The sequence below is a fragment of the Linepithema humile genome, chromosome 6 (genome assembly GCF_040581485.1).
Source record: "Linepithema humile isolate Giens D197 chromosome 6, Lhum_UNIL_v1.0, whole genome shotgun sequence".
Classification (NCBI taxonomy): Eukaryota; Metazoa; Arthropoda; class Insecta; order Hymenoptera; family Formicidae; genus Linepithema; species Linepithema humile.
The window spans coordinates 21,245,055-21,267,288 of record NC_090133.1 but is presented as its reverse complement, the minus strand read 5'-3'; the positions used below and the strand labels follow the sequence as shown (position 1 = coordinate 21,267,288).

The following is a 22,234-nucleotide window of genomic DNA, read 5'->3' as shown; positions in this document are numbered from 1 at the left end:
TTTCGTCTAATAGCGTTTTCGAATAAACGGGGTTTGAACGATCTAGGGTTGATCAATCACTATTTTACTATAAATGCAAGTCTTTCATTGGTGGAGAGGTTGCAATGACGTCATTAACCAATCTTGGGTCGTTCAAATCCTGTATAATCGAAAACGCTATAAGTCGAGTTATCAAACATGTTCTGTCAAAGAATTTCTCTTCAAAGTGGACAGAGCAAATACGAGCTGTACTTGGGATAGATGATGAATTTATTTCCAAAATATCTAACCACAATGTACGAGTTTTAGGATCTTTGGGAAAACTAAGAAAAAAAAACAATATTTTTAACAACTCTCTCTCTTATACTCTTAAAATAAAATATATAATATTATTTTAAACATATAATATTAACTTTAATATGAATAAATAATTTCAATACCTGTGAAATGTTATTTTTACATTATTTCTGCTATTACTTTGTTTCCAATTTTGATAGTCGGATCTATTTTTACAAGACTGTACAAAACACTGCACCATTTTTTATATTCACAAAATATATTTAAAATAACAATTTTAATTAATGTTTTTTCTTGATATAACTTCAAATGCTCATTATATCTGCCCAAATTGCATAATATTTTTGCGTCGAATAATGACCAACTGCACTTGCGTCAAATAGTAGCCAATCAAAAATGTGCACAGTTTACCTCGTCCCCTTCCTTCAGTGATTTTCCTCTCGCGACGTTACACTCCGACCCTATATTCCTATGTCCATGCACACTGGAAGTCGCACGATACTTACATCGCGCTTGCGCAAACTAATAGCCAATCAAATTTAGGCACACTTTACCTCGTCGCACCGTCCCGCAGTAGCTTCCCCCCCGCAACGATATGCTCGGTCCCTATATTCCTATGTCTATGCAAACCTCATGTTTAACCTAACCTAACCTAATCTGAGTTGGTGAGTAACACAAATGCATATTGTGTGGCGCGTATTTTCGCTGGATAGCGTTTGTGTTTATCTGATAAATTAATTACAAAAAAGAAACAGCAATTGGATGACACGTTGGTCATCCTCTATTTTTTGAAAGACTTACTTACAGCAATAAGTAAGAATGTTACAGAGCGTTTTGAAGTCAAAGTTTGGCTACGATGATTTCAAAAATGATATTCAGAAACAAGCTACTGTAGCTGTTTACAAAGGTTTTTATACAAAATTAATACTTTCTAGATTATTTATTCATTTTATCAGTCAGTGTATGTCTAACATTGCAACACGTACTTTTTTCTTTTAAGAATATATAGTCTTATGTTATCAGCAAATATTTATTAAATTTGTCAGAAAGAATTCGCAGAATAAATCAAACAACTTTTGATTTTTAGGAAAACAAGATGTATTTATATGCATGCCGACTGGCTCAGGAAAATCTCTCTGTTTTCAATTACCAGCAATAATGAAAGAACAAAAAGTTGCAATTGTTTTTTCACCACTTCTAGCTCTCATGAAGGTATTTTTCTTATATTATTTATATACATATATTTTTCTTTATGTAGAAGTTTTTGATGAAACAGAAAGAAATATATTGATTTAATTTTTATAGAATCAAATAGATTTTTTAGTGAGCAAAAAGATAAATGCCTGTTCCTTGAATTCCACTACATCGAGTAAAGAGAGAAATACAATCATGAAAGATCTCATGTTAGATTCGCCCAAGATTAAGTTATTATATGTCACTCCTGAGATGGGAGCACAACAGCATTTTCAGGTATCAATTTTTACAATTTCTTATATTTCATACATTACTAATAGACTATTTATACTTAGTTTTTTTTTGTAAATGCAATGAATATGATAAATTATCAATTTATATTATTTCGTATTTTTATAATCACTACATGTTTAGTAATTAAGCTATAATATTAACTAATTTTAAATTATTTTTTGAAAGGCAATATATCAAAATTATAATTAAAAATATCTAAATTTTATTGCAATATATGTTTTTAATTAACTTAAAGGAAACTATAACTCAAATGCAGAAGAAGAAGATACTTTCTTACTTTATTATTGATGAAGCTCATTGTTTAAGTGAATGGGGTCATGATTTTAGACCAGCTTACAGACAATTGGGAGTATTTAAAAAATTGTGCCCCAAAATACCTGTAATTGCATTAACAGCAACTGCTGCAAAACAAGTATCTAAAAAATTGAAATAACAAGTATCTGAAATGTTATAGTTTTACTGTGTATATTATAATTATATATTGATTGTTTTAGGTAAAGGATGATATTCTCCAAAGTTTGCACATGAAAGATGCATTGATATTTTCCCAACCTGTATTTCGTCCTAATTTATATTATGATGTATGGTTTCTGGAAACATTAGACAAACCGTTTATACATCTACAAAAGTTTATTTTGGATGCATTAGGTCCTTTAGATAATTCTATTCCCACAGTGAGTTGGATTTTATTGTTATTATGTGGGAAAAATATTACAGATTTTTGATGAGCATACTATTTTTAGCACAAAAGAAATTGTGGTATCATTTATTGTAGAAAAAAGGAAGCAACTGAAATTGTTGCACACAAATTAACTCTTGCCGGCATTACTACGCTTGCATATCATGGAAGTATGTGTGATTTTGGTAGCATGCTGATTCAAAATAGTAAAAACGATGTTACTTTATTTTAATATTTGAATAGGCTTGAAAACTCAGGAACGTAATGAAGTACAAAATAAGTGGACCGCAGGTGATGTACCAGTTATTGCGGCAACATGCAGTTTTGGGATGGGTGTTGATAAAGGATCTGTTAGGTAGATTATTACATAATTATAGTATTTTTGGAAAGCAATATTATATGTGCTAAAAAAATATGTTTATTATATTAATATTGTATAGGTTTGTGGTTCATTGGACAGTACCTCAAAATATTGCAGCATATTATCAAGAATCAGGAAGAGCTGGCAGAGATGGCAATCCAGCATTTTGTAGAGTTTATTTTAGCAACGAAGAATACAAACCTATTTCATTTCTTATCAAGGAGGAAATTACGAAAAAAAATTCAGAGCTTGTGAAAATCAAGTGGCAAAATTTTGAAAAAAGCGTTGCATACTGTTTAGAAGCAAAGTACGATTTTATTGCATACAATACATAATTAGTAAAGATAAAATGCATTTATTTAGAGATTTTTAAGTATATATTTTTGAGTTCTAAAATTTTTAGGGAAAAAGAAAAATAATATATATAAAAATTAGAACAATAAAATAAATATAAATATATATTGATATACATATATTGAATAACTTCTATACATTAATATCTAAAAAAATAATTGCTTAAATATATATTTATAATATATTATTCTTGTACTTTTAGATGTCGACACGCGGTGTTTTCTAAGTATTTTGGTGATTCTCCTCCGCTATGCAAAACTAGATGTGACGTATGTAAAAACAAAGATGAAGTGCAAGCCAGAATTAATCAATTCGAAATGTGTCAGACAAAATGTCAAAAACCCCAAAGAAATTTGGGAACTGTAATGCGAACGAATTATGATGACGACGATGAAACGTATGGAAAATTACATGATTTATCAAATTTTATTTATAATAAAATATTCTTGTTATGTGTTGTAAAATGGTGCTCAAAAAATTTATATTTATTCAGTAATGGATTCAACGAGTCGGAAGAGTCGAGAGAGAAAATAATAGCGACAGAAAAGCGAGAAAGAAAAGAACTTATTATGGAGCAGTTTGCATTGCGACGCGGTGCGTCTAAAGAAGATGAAGTAAGTTTGCTATGAGCAAATATTTTTTACCTTATTTTGATTTTTATCTTTTATATTTATTCCTCACAGTTAAAACGACAGAATATCAAACATGCAAAAGTAGCGCATGTCCGCGCAGCTACTAGTACAGATAGAAAAATAAAAGGTTTAACGGTTCAAGTAAGTCATGCAATTCTTTTGCATGTAATCAGCAATATTCTCAATATTTTTATATGATTCTTTATTATTTTTAGGCACGGGAACATTTTTACAACGAATTAAAGACGGCGTTATCTGAAAATTATCAATGTTTACGTTCGCAAGTAGACAAACAGTTTCAAAAGAAGGATATTTGTGATATGGCTATTAATTTAGAATACAAAATATTTTGCAGCACCAAGGTGCCAAATAAATACAAATTTGATTCGTCTAAATTGGTATGTAACATTTTTTATACAGGGTGTCCCAGACCGAACGCATCGTACTGAAATGGCATTCCTGAGATCATTTTGAAATGAAAATCTCAAATTTTGGTATTAGAATTTTTATCTCAAAATTATCTCACGAATGTGCCATTTCAGTACAATGCGTTCGGTCTGGGACATTCTGTATATGTTTATACGTACATTATCTGTTAGAAAATCTTTATATATAAATAATTATCGAAATGCTTAAAGAATTTAACTAAATTATATAAATTTTGAAGAAAATCTAATATATAGAATTGCACTATGCAATATAAAAATTTATAACATTTTATCTGCTTTATAGATTTCGTCCATACGGAAATGTACTAATAATAATACTGTGTACGAAACAATGTGTAATTATAATGAAACTGAAATTTCTAACATAGAGTTCAACGATTCTAATAGCATCGATATGTCGAATAGTGAATTAGAATCTGATACAATCCAAACGGAATTTAGCATGAATGCTGCTCCATCAAATGCATGTAATAAAAAGATCTTTTCTTCCACTTTCAAAACTGCGTTAGAAATTAGAAATGAAGAAAAATTACAAGCATCTATACCAGACCGAAATAAAAAGACGAAAAAATTAATTGTTGAAGATGTCGAAATAGATCAAACTAAAAATGAAATATGCCTTATTGCTGATAGTAGTACACAAAGTAAAGATATCAAGCAGGTGTCAAGTGGTTTCGTTTGCCCGTGGAAAATTCACGAGAGCAACACATATTTATTTAAATCTAGTAGGAGTTCCTCCAAATCAAAATCCAATACAAGTTTCTTTAAACCAAAAGTTCGCAGCAGTAAAGATAAGGGTGCAAAAAAGGCAGATAAAACAGTTTACGAACAAATCTTATCAGCAGGATCATCATCGAAGAAGAGTATAAACGAGATTTCGGATATTTCTCTTAAAACAGATTTGAAAATTGAGAGCGTTGTTAAAAATAAAAATGAAACTAAGGGTGACAAGAAAAGTGAGTTTGTGAAATGTCATAAAAACGAGAACATTTCTCTTGAAACAATGTCAAAAACTGTTGATAATATTGTTGATGTTAAAAGTACAGAGAAGACTAATATCAAAAATAAAAATAAAAGAGGTTGCGAAACTATAGAATGTTACAAGGATGATATAAAACCTGCTGAAAAGAAAAGAGCTGTATATAACGAATGTAACAATAAAACTAACAATTCTATATTGAATATAAATATTGATAAAAAGACTTCAGTTAATAAGATTGATACAGTGGCTGTTAGAAATACATTGACTAACATTAATGCTATAAATTTACCGATAACAAAAAAGGATAAAATAGAGAAACATCACGAAATGGAAGATAATGTAGAATTGAAGAGAAAAATGGAAGCTACTCAGTCAACTTCTTCAAAACATCAGGAAAAAAGCAAAAGTAGTAATATATTGAAAGTACCTGCAGACAAAGTTATGCAATTTAAAACAGCGGAAATTTTGAAATTCTATCTAATGAAATATTACCCATCAGAACGTATTCCAGATAGAGCAACATTCTCAAAAACTTGTAGAGAAATGCATTACAGTATGCTGAGAAAGAAAATATTTGGTAAGATAATTGAAAAAGTTTATATTTTTTATATAATTATACAAAGTACTTCTCATGTTATTAGATATTTTATTAGAATATAAATACTTTTTTTCAGATAAAGAAGGAATACATGACTTTGTTGTAAAGTATATGAACCAATCTTGAAGGTTATTTTGTTTTATATTTAATGTATTTCTATATTTTTTTGTTGGATAAACAACAGAAGAACAGTGCTATTTAGTCAGTGTATTTATAATTGAAATAAATAAAAAATTAATTTCTAATGTATCTACAATTAATAAATTTTAATGTATGTACAATGCTTTTAAGTTATTAAATCTATATATGTGATTATAATAATTGTTACTGTCCATTATTAATTTTAATTAAAATAGTTTAATTATTTTTTTAAATAGCTATCTTGTTGCCATTAGAATTAAAAAAGAATATATTGTTACAAAAAGGAAAAACTTTGAACGAATAATATTAATATTTTGGTCATTGTATTCTAGTTAAGTATCAATATATTTAATTATACATAATTTAAATTGGTGATATAAATTTTAAATATAAATATGTGTAATTTTATCTATGAAATGATAGGTAGCATTCAGCGGACTCAACAGTTGAGTAAAGTTACTAGATTTTCTGCTAAATGATGCTATTGATTTGTTGGCTCCAAAAGTAAGAGCCAATCACGTTTGACTGCTACTTAGCGGTTTGTTCCGCTAAACACGCCCATAGATAGCGCTGCCGAAACTTTTTTTTTATATTGGCAACATTGAATACAAATTGTCGTTCTGCGCTCTTTTTCGTGAAAAAGTTTTCCTCCAACGGACGCAAAACGTGAATACTTCACAATTAATCAGGTATTTTATCCATTAAAAGTATGTATAAATGCTAATTTCTGGTTGGGATGCCGATTAAAGTAGTAAACGATTGTCGGAATGCATTAGTTTACCGTGGATGTTTCCGATAAACGGCATTTTGCATAAATTCAACGGGCGCGGAAAATCGAGGGACACGGATCGAGGTTTATATAAGATATATTTCTCTTTTAGTATAAAAACGCGCAACATTATATATTTATATGATGATTTTGATGCGACTATTAAGACAATTGTCAATTGCTCCATTTGCTCTGAGTGCATGGAAAATTTCGCATGCATCACCGAATGTGTAACGAGCAATTACAGTTGCGTACGTGGACGCATTATGACAATTATAGCATAACTGGTTAGAAAAAAATATTATCGAAAATAAAATACATAAATTAACTTTTGTTCGGTAGTATGCATAACCTGCATGACTAACAACTTGTGAATAGCAAGAACATGCACCAAATCGTAGTGTGTTTATCGACAATGTATTAAACATGTACACAATTTTATCTATGAAATGATAGATAGCGCTATTAACATTTTTTTAAATATTGGTAATATTTATAAATTAGTGGAGAAAGTGGACATAGATCCCAGCGCTCTCTGTACGTTTTTCTCTCAAATAAAAAAAATATTGGCGACACTGAATACAAATCGTCATTTTGCGATCTTTCTTTCGTCGAAAAATTTTCTACGGCACGGAAGCAGAACGTGAGTGTTCCACAATTAATTATGTATTTTATCTGTTAAAAGAGTATGCAAATACTAATTTTTGGCGGGAATGCCGATTAAATTAGTAAACAATTGTCGGCATTGAATGATTTACCGTGGATGCTTCGTGGAAATTGGTGCATACTGGATGGCATTTCGTGCGGATTCAATTGGCGCGAAAAATGGAGGATGGAATTGAGGCGAATGGACCGAAGCCCATAAAAGGTATATTTCTAATATGGTGTAAAATATAATTACATATTTGTACGTGATGACTTTTATGCGACTATTAAGATAATCGTCATATCTTTCACTTTTGTTCTGAGTACAAAATTTTGTATTTATCGAGTACGTAAATTGACTTTTCTTTAATAGTATGCATAATTAACAACTAATTTCTGATTTACAGTGGTCATCGATTTTCTAATAGATCTAATGTGAGTAGTGGAATCTGCAGTGAGTGGAGCAAACTGCAAAATTTTTGCTGATGCGGAGTAGTTTAATAGTAAGATGGAATCTGCAGCGGAATCTAAAGTATACTATAATATTATAACTGGTGAGTATAATTATTTGCTGATTATTTAAATATATATATAATTGATACTCATGATCTCCAAACTGCTTGACCATTCGAATTTTCCAAACACTAATTATGATAAACATACATATATAATATATAATTACAATTTGTATTTATTAAATATTTTTATTGTGACTTTTGAAAATATTTTTAATCATATATTTATTAAAACATTTTAAAAATATTTATTAAAATTTTGAAATAATTATTTACGCAATTTTTTATATGTACTCATGCTTTAATCAAAATAATTCATTAAAAAAGATACAACAATCAACATACATAAAATGTGTGATTATTCATAATAATTAAAATATATAATAATATTTCAGGTACAGATGAGAGAACGTACTTAGCTAAGATACAACGATCGGTGAGTGAATCCATTATATTTGATTGATTATATAAAATTGATTAATTATGATTATATATAAAATACTGGGTTTCATTCAAATTACAAATCAATAATAATATAAAATTACTTTTTTCTTACTTTCTTTAAAAAGTTTTAAATTTTGTATAAACTACATGAGAAATTTATTATTTTTAAATTATAAAATTAAAAAATTTTGAAAATATAAATTATTTAAATATATATAGAAAAGATATATATAGAAATATATATAGAAAAGAAAATATAATAGATTTTTTTATTATTTTAATGTTTATTATGTCTAAATTTTAATCATGTCTAAAAATTCTTTTTATAAAATTTATGATACATATCACATTTTATAAACGTAAAAAGATGCTTCTTGAGATTTATATTATATATATGCAAATAATATTACAAAATTTATGCTTATTTTTAAATATTGTATTAAACATATAATTGTGAGCATTCATACTTAATATTTATTAGCAATTAACATTAAATCTATATTTTTTAATTTGTATTAATAAGGCAAGATATTTGAGAGCAAAATGTTTCTCATTGAGCTATTATGTCTATCTTTATTTATTTATAATATATTTATAGAATTATTATTGCTATTTCTCCAAATTATTGCAGATTTTTCTTACGTAAGAAATGACAAATATATATAAAGATGTTCCTTTTCATAGATATATATGTATATATACATATATATACATATATCTATGAAAAAGAACATATTATTTATATATATATATATCTATAAAGATCATGTTCCTTTTTTAAAAACGAATATGCTTTTATCTGTATATTTTCTTTATAATTTGCTTTTAAGTTATGTGCAATTTGCAGAATATAATATTTTAGTGCACATTGCATATTTGATAATTTATTAAGTATTTACATATTTACAATAAAAAAAAGATAACCTATTAGTATACAACTATTAGTATACAACTTAATGTTAGTACTTGGAGAATACGCTTTTAATTTTAAAATTTTATATGCTGAATATTATTCAATACCCAGACAGCACACATGTCCAAAATACATCCAAAGGATATCCGAAGGATATCCAGAGGACGTCTTGTAGTCCCAAAAACATCCTCTGGACGTCTTTTGGATATGTTGTGCTGTCTGTATATATGTATTTGATTAATAAGCAAATTAAAGTTTTTTTTTTAAATAGAAACAGAACCTAAAAAATAGAAATAATAGATAACAAGATAGATAACAAAATGAGAGAAAGACTCTTAGTAGTAACATTGGATAGACTAAATAGAAAAGATGTTTATTAAGCACGTTTAAACGCGTACCAATATGCACTTGAGAAAAGATAATCTTATCTTTTTCCTTAAAAGAGATAAATCATCAAGTTTACAATAATATTTTAAACGATTTTCGTTATTTTATCAAAGTTCCTTAATCTTAAAAAGTTATTAAATTACCCCTATTTCCCTAATAGTATGTTAAAAATGAAGAGATCGTTAATTAATGTTTATTTAATTGACATTTGAATTTTGTGAAATTACTGATATATGTATGAATATGTCTATACTGGCGTAAAAATATTCTTTTATGCCATTTCTGTATATATATTTTAAAAAATACTGTTTAAAAATGAATCATATGCAAGCAAAATAAGACAACGATAAATCTGATTACTATGATTTATCATAGTCATATAATATATATATGATTTATAATGTCACTAAATAAATTTTAATTGTATATATATTGTATTGTATATATATGTATTGTATACGTATTGTATATATATATATATATATATATATATATATATACATACATATATACAATTGAAATTTATTTAGTGACATTTTGCCAGCAATATTTCTTGACGTTTGAAGTCTTATTGAGTGCGAGTATATGAAATATATTTGCACTGTAATTTTTAGAAATTTATGCAAAAAATTATAATCGTTTTTTAAGATTAATTTGCTTTCTTTAAAAATAATTTACTGTCGACAATTATTTAATTGCTTGAGATTATTTTAAAATTAGTTTACAAAAAACAAAGTAAAAAATCGAAGAAAGTAAAAAGTTATCATATGCGATATTGTAATATTAATGTCGTATTTTTTTTTTAATTTTATAAAGTTTACTTTAGATGATCACTAATCTACAATAGAATTCGAGATAGATTTCTGTCTACAATTTTATATGTTACATAAAAGAAATATTATATAAATATTTTTTATTATATAAAATTATGTATAAATTTTTATCTCGTATTCTGTTACAAATTATGAATCATCTAAAGCTTAAATTCTGTATTTTTATTGTAACAAACAGCACATAAATAGCACATTTATTTTCGCTGATTGCAATTACTTGCATACGATATCTGCAACGCAATAACTGACCTGATCACCGTGTTCCGGGGATTTCATTCTCTTAAAAACTATATCAGTCTATGCGTCGCATCAGTCTCACTACATCGAATCCATAAGTGCTTTGCTAACATAATTAATTTTGTTTCTTTCTTAATCAGAAGATTTAATGTCATTTTTTTACAAACTTAAACAAACTTAATGCCTTAAGTGTTTTCCAAAATAACATTACATAAAATCTTGAGATAATTTTGAGATAAAATCTTTATAGCAAAAATGAAACATTTACGGCGATACAGGCAGCTTGCGTCGCTCGTATCGTTTGACATATTTATAGCGAACAAACATCATGAATAAGAAAATAGCCTTAGTTCAATACTAAAATGAAAACATAAAGCATTGTCTGTTGAAACTGCACATTTTGATTTATAAATTTATATTGAAAGTTAACATTCTCATACTTTTAGGATTTTACTTTGTTACTTTTTGCACAGATTTTTTGTGCAAAAAGCAACAATTTGCGCTTTCTTTTTGGGGGGGAAAATCAAGCGGTATTAAATCACACGTTTCTGATTTCTATATTAAAATTCATGGCATTTTCCAATATTGGGCGCGAACCGACATGCATTTTACAAATCACAAATGGTCAGAATGTTAACGAAAAAATAATGAATAAATGTCTTGTCCGCTCTTTACGTTTCGACCATTAAATTTACATCGGCCAAATTTGGATCACCGAGAATCAGCAGCGAACTGTATGTGTCCATTTCTCTCGCTCCTAGATTATTCTGCTTGTCGTTCTGCACCCGTTCTCGCTTCCTTTTTATTTCTGTTTCCAGCCATTCCGTCGGCGATTCCTTTGCTTGATAAGATAATATCCTCACAACACTCCAGACGAGTAGCATCGCGCCCAAAAGAAATAGCAAATAGATCATTATTTCTTCCAGAATCGGTAAGAAATGTATGTAAAGCCAAAAACGCATGTTCATGTGCGTCGGTAGCTCGTACATTCCCTGAGAAAAGAGAAATTTCCTTATTATTGGCGTTTAATTAATACGTGTTAAATAATACGCGTATAGTTTTTTTATTTAAAAATCAGTTTCGGTTTCTATATATTCCAAGATGTTTTTAGAAGAATATATTGAAGTTCTACTTTAAATGTATTGATATTTGCAATACATACAATTTCGAACCATAGCAGCGGAAGCGTTAAATCGTCGAATTTTTCCACTCTGGCCAAGTGTCCGATATTTTGCAGAGCCATGTTGATCTGGAATCTGAATGCCAGATCTACTGGCGCTCCGGATTTTGGTTGAATGAAGAAGTAGGATTCATGTAGCTCTTTCTTAGGTTCTAGTCCTTCGACAGCTTCTAACAGTGACGGATCAGCTTTGTAAAAGTGCGGGTACGATAAAGCGATCGGAAATCCTGCAAGATATGAGAGAAATCTATTTATAGTATCATTTCAATGTGAACATATTTTTTATTCTACTTGACAGGTCTAATTTGAGAAGAATGTTCCGATAGATTAGGAATATATTATCCCTCACACGATTTATTTCTTTCTAACTTTCTTCTTCTAATATTTTAATCTCTATGAATTTCTTACTTGTTACAGATAGATTTTAAAAATTAATTTTTATCAAGATCTAAGATTTAAAATCTCTGGAAATCGTATGTGATATTAATGGATTAATAAATAAAAAGGAATATTAGACAAATTACTCAATATATGAATAATAAATATTTTTCAATAAATATATTCACACATGTTAAAAAATTATTTACATAATAATAAATTTATTTAAATATAGCAATATATTTATTATTCATAGATTTTCTTGAATGTACTAGTCGAATATGTTATTCGCTGATTCTTGCACGCATGCTTTTATTTATTTTTTTTATTATATTCCTGCTATATTAATTATACCATATTATAAAATCATATTATACCATATTATACCATATTATAAAATGTAAACATTTCTAACTAATAGATAAAACTGAAGGTAGATAGGATTGAAATTTATGACACATAATATATAAATTAGCAGCTCTTACATTACCATAAACATTCACATAACATTCTCTATTCGCTGACCCACATGTGCTTCAGAATAGAACTTATATTATTTCTATGTAAATTGAAAATGAAAGTAATAATTATGAAATGTTAACATATAACATAAAGTCTATGTTCTCGAATAGTAAACGTGTCAATATAATTATCTTATAATTCTTCTTCTTTACTTTTCATTGTATATGTATAATTTCGAAACTGATTTTTGTCATTAATTTTGAATCAGTAGGCAATAAAAATAGAGGAATTTTGCGACGATAAAATCACCAGATTATAACGCGAGGCGCGAAATGTTGATGTAATGTTCGCGATGAATAAAATGTTCCCTGTTGCTCATTACTCACTGTCAACAACAGTTCTTGGTTATTATGACGTAAGTCGATGTGACATAGTATTATTATTATCATAAATGTGTCCGGCATGTCTTTAATGCACGATTAAGCTTGTTGCGTTTTATCGGTTGCAAGTGCATGTTGTACCGAGTTGGCGAAATCGCATTGTCGCATTGCGTTAATCCAAAAGATGCACGGTGAGCGTTCCGAATTTCTTCGCGGTAACAAATGACTCTAGGCGTGAATAAATAATCGCCAATCGATTTACGGGCTATTTAGATGCAATTGCTATTTTTTATCTACACGCGTCTCGAATTGACACTGATTTTTCTTGCAACATGACTAAAGCAATCGTAATCTTGCAACACGATTTCAACCTAGAAAAGCCGGATAGCAGCAACGAGTAACATGCAATATGAAGTTTTGCGATGCAGATCGAAAAGCTTATTTCTATAGAAGTGACATGCATTTGATGGCAGAAATTGGAAAGTATTTTATGTGTAGTAAATTAAACAAATCAAAAGTGATAGCACTAGGTTTCAAACAATTAAATATACTGATTTTTTCACAAAAATATATCATTTTGAATTGCAGCATATATACTATATTAATATCTTCCAATAATTACTATCCTTATTACATAGGTATAATCCGTTGTTTGTTGAGTATATTAATTAGCATGAATATCTTACCATAATAACAATCGGTCACGTCGATTAAGCCAGGTTTCAGACAAAAACCGCGACGACAGAAGCATTTATTCTCTGGATTGATTGCCCCGTTGTCTAATTCATTTTCCATAAACGTATACTGGTACGTGTATAGGCCTTTTATCACTTTCTCTCCAGTTCGTATCTTTAAAAAGAATATTATATACATATTAAGAAATATATATATATATATCTTTGTTAAAAAAAGCGACATTTTTAATCTCTGAATTTTGAAACGACAAACAAGTATGCATATTATAATGTTATATATATACAGAAAATAATATCACAATTTCTCAATAAAAAATTTATAAGTTCTATAATATTAAATTTTATTTTTGCTTAAACAAATAGGAAATTTTTCATGAAACTAAGCTTGATTTTATTTTAATAATTTAAATTTCAATTCAAGGATTGATTTTTTAAAAATATCAATTTTTGTTGAGGAAACATTAATGTTAAATTGAAAAGGATGCAATTGCAAAAAATTATGCAAGAACAATTTACGGATATTCTGTAAAAGTGAAAAAGTTAATAACAGAATATTTGCACATGAATCGCATGACTCAACGAGAAAACTTATGGGCGGATGCGTTAACCATTTGGTCAAGATAACTGCAACAACCGAAATTACCATTCGTTCGCTTCGGCAGAGGCTCTTGCGAAAGAAGAGAAGCGTGTCGTTAGGTTTGATGTAGCTTGGAAACTTAACGCCGTCGCTCGCACCATGCACATTTGCGCATGTACCAGTCCACTGTGGCAGGTTCACATCTCCATTGTACTTGTCGATCAAACCCGACAGTCGAATATCAGTCTCTCCCGTGTAGATAGTTTCAAAGTCACCGTCGAAATCGTACATCTGCAAAGCGCGAATTATCAAAAATCTTACATTAGCTAAATTTATATCATTAGAATAACATTATATATAAGAAAGAGATAATGAATTTACGTAGAATAACCAAAATATTATATTTTTTAATTAATTGCTATAAATAAGTTAGTTTTGGATCAACGTTTTATATATTTTCTTATAAAATTAAAAGAACTTGAACAAAAAAAATAAAAAAATAATACAACAATTTTTATTCAGGCTAACTTGGGCAAAAGTATTTTGTGTGAAAGTTAGATTAAAAATTTTATTATAAATATTTTAAAAAATTTAGAGACAGGAATATATAATTAAAAAATTACTTAGTTATCACAATTACAATATTATTATAGATTACATAAAAAATTATTTTTTGAACTGTTTCTTACCCTATCAATTAATCCCAGCTTGTCGAATTTAATCCAGGCAGGCATTAGATGATTTCCGAGGGTGACTAGAGTTGATTGGTAGCCGAACATGAACTCACGTGCGGTCATTTGAACTAGAGGATGACTGTTTGTTTGACGGATAAGCATGTTAAGTCCCCATCTGGTTATGTACGAAGCGTCTTTCATCACGTTCGTGATACTCTATAATCATAGATAAAAATCGTAATTGTTTGGTGTAAAAGTAAGCCAGAATGATAAGTTAACCATTACTTATTTCATTAAAACACATGATTCCCACAATCTTTTCGCATAATCTCATCGCATTAACAACATGCAATTATATTTCTTATTACTCATTGTTTGCGTTATACATTGACATGTGAAGGTTGACAAATTATTTCGTTATTCTTCTCTTAATCTCATCATCGCGTTAACAAATTAACGGTAATCAGAAGATAACTATCATTATTGTACTATCGGTCATCGATACGTATATAATTAAGCGGCATTATGCAATAGTCAATTATTTGATAATAAAAAAAGTAATTAATTACATACATAACTAGATAGACAACATAAAATTTTATATTGCATTATTGGTTCAATAACATGTTGTCTATCGTCAGCCTATCATTCTAATATACAATGTCGCTCTTTATCGAATTAAGAACTACGTATTAATAGTCTTCAACAAAAGAAAGGATAAATGCATCTCGATTATTCTAAGTTCCTCTTCATGCGGTTGCCATGGTCAATGACTTTAATGATAATGGAAGTAGCATGTAATAAGTAATGATATATCGAGTTAATGGTCTCATTTTTTACAAAGTTCTACGATAATTGCGTCATGCTTTATGCTTTTCTATTGCGCTTCAAATTGACTTTTACATTAAACAATATTAAGCACAAAAAGTTTTGTGTGTTTATTTGCAAAGAATAAATTTTTCCACTAATTTTTTAATAAGAAAATACAAATTTTATTTATCATTTGGAGCATTATAAATATTATTAATAGCCTTCCACAAAAAAAAGAATAAATGCATCTCGATTATTCGAAGTTCTTCTTCACGCGATTGCCATGGTCAATGACTTTAATGATAACGGAAGTAGCATGTAATAAATAATGATATAGTGAATTAATGGTCTTATTTTCTACAAAGTTCTACGATAATTGCATCACGCTTTATGCTTTTCTATTATGCTTCAAATTAAAAATTTAATTTAAAAAAATTTACAAATAAAGATATATTAAATAAGTTATAAATAAGGCGCGGATGTTCGTGCACGATCCCGTGTCGCGCGCAGAGAACCGCTGCGTGCGAGTGAGTCGAGTACTCGCTGAGGTAGCATTTCTCGAGAAAACCCGATTGTCAATTCATCTGAATTTAATATATCTATCGTGTATAATGTGTATAATCGGGTCTTCTCGAGAAATGCTACCTTAGCGAATACTCGACTCACTCGCACGTAGCGGTTCTCTGCGCGCGACACGGGATCGTGCACGAACATCCGCGCCCTAGTTATAAATTAATTAACATATAAACGTATTCTCAGTGGAAAAATTTTTTTGTTAATATTATCTATTTTTTTTATTGAAAAATATAAATCTTAATAGGTGATAATAATTAATGTTAGTTTTATCCAATTTTTATTTTTTTTAATCTTAAAGAACATCAATACAATTCGACTATTGACAGTCTACCACATGCAATAGAAAAGCTGAATGTAAACGAACGCTTTCTCTCGTGTGACCTTTTCCGAATAAACAGATAAGGGAGCGTTTATAGCATATCTATTACTTTTAACTGACGGCTTCACGATTTGTATATCCGTAAAGAATGTATATATTGCTCAAGCAAATTCTTCGCGAAACGCAGTTCACTGCACTTCTCATTGAATGAATAGTAAATTAAATTAAACGCTGGTAGTTCGTAGGCGCAATACTTCAATCTCGCCGGCGTAAAAGGCAGATTTATTTAGTGCGTAAGACGAGTGCACACTATTATTATATGTCAAGTGGTTTCGCATTAGAATATTTTTTTCTAGAAAAAATTAGCTATTTCTTTTTCAATTGAAAAGCAAATGTTTATGACACTTTAAGATACTTGACTTGACAATACATTTAATAACCACGTGTAATATCGTGATTTATGACTGGAATATAATATAATGCATCTAAACAGACGGTAATTTATTATTAGTTTATTACTAATTATTACTAATTAGCTATTTATATATTAAAATTTCTTCTAATTACGTTTGAATAAATTATCGAAAATTAATTTAAATGTCTGTCTATGTTCTAATAATTTTTATGCATAATATGATTTATTTATATAATATTTGCATCTCTGTTTTTGTACAAAAAATTAATTACTTGATATTTATAAAAGTATGAAGAAAATTACGCGTTAATTTATTTGTTTAAACATGACAATATAAACTAAAAATAAATTCTTTATGTGTTACGTATCATTAAATGTAGATGCTATATTTGTTTACCGCTGTCGGCAGAATGGAAAGCACTTAGTTGTTTTTGCATTAATTTATAATAATTTGCATAATTGTACAATAACAGCAATTATTTCTCAAGATAGTCCACTAATGGGTGTAAATGTGTTTTTAAGGTGCAACATATTAGATCGCATATTTTTCCTGTTGCATGCTATGAAAAGTTTTACGATCGTGTAATACAAGATACACGTTTCCTGTATTCATTTGTATGCGCAAATGTGATCATATACCATAGAATTAGGTCTTAACGCAATTGGTTCTAATTACCGTTTAATTATAGCGCAAGCTTAATGATCGTCTATTTAATCTTTATATGTACAATGGTCTTATTCAGACGTTAATGAGATTATCAAGAGTACGTTTCAAGATTCTACATGAAATTGTTTCACGTAATCGGCCACATTTGTTTAATGATCTATACATGTAAATATTTGATAGGAATGTGTAGTATTCTTATTTTGTTATTTATTATCTCAATAGAAGCACGTTATTTAATATTGATAATTTTGACAATCTTGACAATGCAAATAATGAAAAAATTAATGCATGTTTACGTGTTATGTTACGTGTGAAATGCAATTCTTTCAAAAGATATCGTAATGTGTTCTTGTTCTTGAATTCGACGTGCAATTATCTTGAAAAATATGTACGAGTTTTTATGGTAAAATACATTTAATGGAATTAATTATGAGGAAATTAAGAAAAGTGAGTTAATGTTGAAAGAACGATATATTACCGGTCTTATTCAAATCAACCACGCTTCTCTTCTCGCTTCTTCTCGATTTTTCGATCTAAAAACATCCGCGTTTCTTAAGAATGCATCCACATGTCGCGAAGTTTCTTATGACGTAGATATTGGATATCTCGGGTGATGCAGTATCACATTTTAGAAAAATTTACATGATGATCTGTAAAATCTGTGAATACTTAATTATCGATTATCTACTATTATGACAAATATAAAAGATAGGATACAAGAATTTATCGCTTGCATAATATATGATTTGAATTTTATAATTATATAATACCTAAAGAACACGCGAAGAATATATTATTCTTAAAATAATATATTTTTTTAGAATTTTTGCACCGAGAGATCATCTCTAACATAAATTATCAATCAATAAGGATGCATAAATGTTAATTATCAAATGTTGCTTGTTATTTTATTAGCTATAAATTATTAACTATGCATCATATAGAGATAAAATAGGTGCGCGGAATATCCGACAAGTTTTTTTTTTCTTTTTTTAACTACAGTTGATCGTTTTCATGTATAAGTAAATACCACTCAAATATAACATAAACAGTTATATTTTGTTAAACATGATTAAGAATATAATAAATATTATTTTAAAGCAGCTTACATGTTATTTAATTTTAATTTAAAATTGATATATAATGATTAATAAATGATAAATTAATAATAAATGTAATAAGCGAAAGTGACGCTTCATCAAAATTACAATAATAATGATTTATATCTGTCTGTTTTAGAGATTGCTTATTTATTTTCTATAAAAATTATATTAGAAAGGATCATATATTATAAAATAGCGAATAAGTTTACAAAATCGTGAAAATATAGTGAAAAATCGAAATAAACGCGTGAAACGCGTGAAACCAATGGATTATATTGCACGTTTATAGACAATACAATAAAATATTTAACAGAATGCGTTTCTTGAGAAAATATTATACGGTTGCCTAATTGACTGATAAATTATCGGTCACTTGCAAAAGTATGCATATTTGAGAAAACGCAGCGCGTATTACACAAGAACGGAATGTGTCGCGCATAATAAAGATTCTTGAATCTCGCCAAGATTGAAATCCCTGAGAAAGACTTTGTGGAGTCAGTTGTAATTAATGGTTTGCTGTTGAAATTTACGATGCGCTAGATCGTATTGGATAAATAAAATACTATTAGAAATGTTGAAGAAGTTTGAAACTGCAATGAATTTCGGTTGCATCAGTGTCGATTAGCAATAACTCGAGATTAGCTAGTGCAGATAGTCGTTACAGATGTAGTAAGCTGATGATTAAGATTCGTACTTCTCACATATTACAGTTGAAATGTTTCTGAATTAAATTTTTCGGAGCACCATTTTTTAGAATATATCTGTTAATTTTTTGTTATCATAACATTGTATGTGATTAAAGATTTTACTAAATTCAATATGTTAACGATTAACATTAAAATTACAAGCAATATAAAAGTAAATTATTTTTGTAAATTATTAAGTTTATAAATGTAAAATATTACAGTTCTTACGTACCATAAAATATAAACATAAAAATTTGGATATATTTCAATATTTAACAAATATTTAGAAAGGTCTACTGGTATGAGTATTGGAATATTTCTTTGGTATTAAAATTATTATGCCTCAACAAAATTTTTGATTTAAGAATTCTTGCACGGATAAATTATTGCGTTTTTGTCGGTTTCTAGGAAAATATTTATTCCTACATATCTAATCGCGCGATTTTTATATGTGAGTTATGGTATTGTTAGTTATTATTTATGCATGAAATATTTTTATGTTTGAGTTTTTTCTATTGCCGAAATTATGATCGATGTGTTTGATTGATGTATCGATTAATTGAAGTTTTTCTTTTACACATTGTCATAATCATCACGTTTCGATTTGTGCGTTATATACACGTCATATGCACGGTATCGTATTACATTATACATTTGATAAATTTTCGGTAATCTTACACATTGAGTCAGACGTGTCGAACGTGTCACAAATAATACATAAGGCATGGCCTTTGTTCAATTATACTGTTCTTGATAATTAAACGTTTCTTCCAAATTCGTCGAATCTCTTCCTCGAATAAGCATGTAAAAAATTTCATTTAAGCCTTCCTTAACTTATAGTGCAATAAGCATTTATTAATTGCGGCCTATATTCTATTTGAAATTATAACACACATCATACTCATGGTTTTCATGTTTTATTTAATCTAAAAGTTCAGAGAATTCTAAAGCTTATTATAAAATATCTCTATGAAATAGAATTTAATAGTTTATTTGTATTGGATATTCCAGAATTAGCAAAAAAATAATATCATTAATTTTGACATCAAATTGATATCACTTTTCAATTAATCAAGTGAAATGTGCAGAAATTGTTGATAAAATCGCTGATTAGATTTTTTTTTAAATAGAAATCGTTCCTGCTTCGAATTTTTCGTTTTTAACAGAATTGGCACGTTCTTCGACTAATTGCTTACACTCGAACGTGCTCATTGATCAGATCAAATGTGCACGATATATTAATTTTTTCATTTATTCACTTGATAATTTTTATGCGAGATCTTGCTGCGCCATTTACGATAAAAAAAAAATGATATTATACTTACGAGTAGCGCGATGTTCGGCAATATCAAAAGATCCTCTTCTGTGCCGTTGCTCAATTCCGGAATGTACGTTAGTGGATGAATCGGTACCGCCGATAACGTACCATTGTCATTGAAAACTACATTCGCATGTTGGAACGTTTCTCTGAAATGAAATGTATTATGCAATAATATTAGCATCAGTCGCGTATTTAGCACGTCTTTATTTTGCACACACATCTTTTATTTGTCATAACACAAGATTTTTTACACAAGCGATCGAACATGTGCAAACAAATTTTTATTAAAATTATGTGATCGATAAAAGACATTTGAAGATAGAAAAAAAGGATTGCATTTGAATGCTGCACACACACATTATTATTTATATTAATTATTGAAGAAATATGATTGATTATTAACTTACAATATAATATTATCGGAAAATAATTTTGCAAGAATGTGATTAATTAATTTTAATGTACAAGTAGAGTAATTTTAATTATTAAATATTCTAAAATATTCTAAATTTTATTCTTTTAAAGTATTACCGGTTTATATTTTTCCTACTGTTTAGCTACTTCTCAATCAATATTAGTGTAATTTCACTATCATCTTTTTTTTATTTCTTTATTGTTAATTTTCAACAAGCGTGCGTAGCAAAATTCAGTTCAAAGATTGCTGACTGATAAATAAATAGCAACTTGCAGAATTTTCGAGAACGATTCTTTAAGCATAATGATTGCATAGGTGCAATAGAATATAATGCAAATTTATATCGGTTGAATGTCGTAAAAAAGAAAAGTAGTACGCAATGAAACTACTACGACAACGGTTATATCTCGGAAGGTCAAGCGTACAGTCACACAAACTAGATCTCACGTCAACTTAGTAATTATTATTTACGAGATGGTTCACCACTTCCTTCACACGCTCTCTTGAATTAATAGTTAAGCAACCTCAGCTTTCCGCTCTTTTTCTGAACGCATAATTCCAACTTTGCTGGGATTTTCCAGCATTAGTTGATCGATTAGTTGGTCGATTCGTTTTTTACATCCGTTTTAATCAAGTTTTATGAAATACCAACGATGCGTAATCAAATGCATTTCTTCGAAAGGTTACTTGAATCATAATACTTATGTAAATAAAACAAGGAATAAAACAAGAATATCTCCAATTTGTAAATTTATTTTATTGAGAGTTTCGGGAAATAAAAGAGAAAAATAAATGCAATCGCATACTGGTATCACAAAAAGACCGCGTGTTTGGATCGCAATTGAAAAATACGCGTATACGTTTAAATTATTT

The 22,234-nt window shown here is 28.5% G+C and overlaps 2 protein-coding genes across 4 annotated transcripts in view; one reads left to right on the top strand and one right to left on the bottom strand.

The window, feature by feature from the left end:
• Positions 1-423: 423 nt before the first annotated feature.
• On the top strand, positions 424-6,140 carry LOC105671859 (ATP-dependent DNA helicase Q5-like). Its single transcript, XM_012366362.2, has 14 exons — positions 424-1,183; positions 1,364-1,488; positions 1,582-1,746; positions 2,000-2,176; positions 2,259-2,438; positions 2,508-2,613; positions 2,687-2,798; positions 2,884-3,111; positions 3,361-3,555; positions 3,652-3,772; positions 3,842-3,931; positions 4,006-4,188; positions 4,523-5,798; positions 5,896-6,140. Exons 1-14 carry the CDS (start codon positions 1,096-1,098, stop codon positions 5,943-5,945), a joined length of 3,096 nt encoding a protein of 1,031 aa, XP_012221785.2. The 5' UTR covers positions 424-1,095; the 3' UTR covers positions 5,946-6,140.
• Positions 6,141-8,169: 2,029 nt separating this feature from the next.
• Positions 8,170-22,234, bottom strand: part of LOC105671836 (scavenger receptor class B member 1) — a 40,149-nt gene continuing 26,084 nt past the window's right edge. For all 3 annotated transcript variants that reach the window (XM_012366318.2, XM_012366317.2, XM_067356987.1), the window contains 6 exons: positions 20,951-21,092; positions 15,065-15,265; positions 14,442-14,666; positions 13,790-13,952; positions 11,866-12,110; positions 8,170-11,695 (listed from right to left, as the gene is read on the bottom strand). In XM_012366318.2, coding sequence (XP_012221741.2) covers positions 11,375-11,695; positions 11,866-12,110; positions 13,790-13,952; positions 14,442-14,666; positions 15,065-15,265; positions 20,951-21,092 — 1,297 coding nt within the window. In that variant the 3' untranslated portion in view covers positions 8,170-11,374. The remainder of the gene's footprint in view (positions 11,696-11,865; positions 12,111-13,789; positions 13,953-14,441; positions 14,667-15,064; positions 15,266-20,950; positions 21,093-22,234) is intronic.

Bases quoted from the DNA above. Each gene is read 5' to 3' on its own strand.
- LOC105671859 (XM_012366362.2), top strand. From the start codon at position 1,096: ATGTTACAGAGCGTTTTGAAGTCAAAGTTTGGCTACGATGATTTCAAA. The intron at 2,439-2,507 runs GTGAGTTGGATT...TACTATTTTTAG, and splicing joins TAGATAATTCTATTCCCACA to CACAAAAGAAATTGTGGTAT. The intron at 3,932-4,005 runs GTAAGTCATGCA...TATTATTTTTAG, and splicing joins TAAAAGGTTTAACGGTTCAA to GCACGGGAACATTTTTACAA.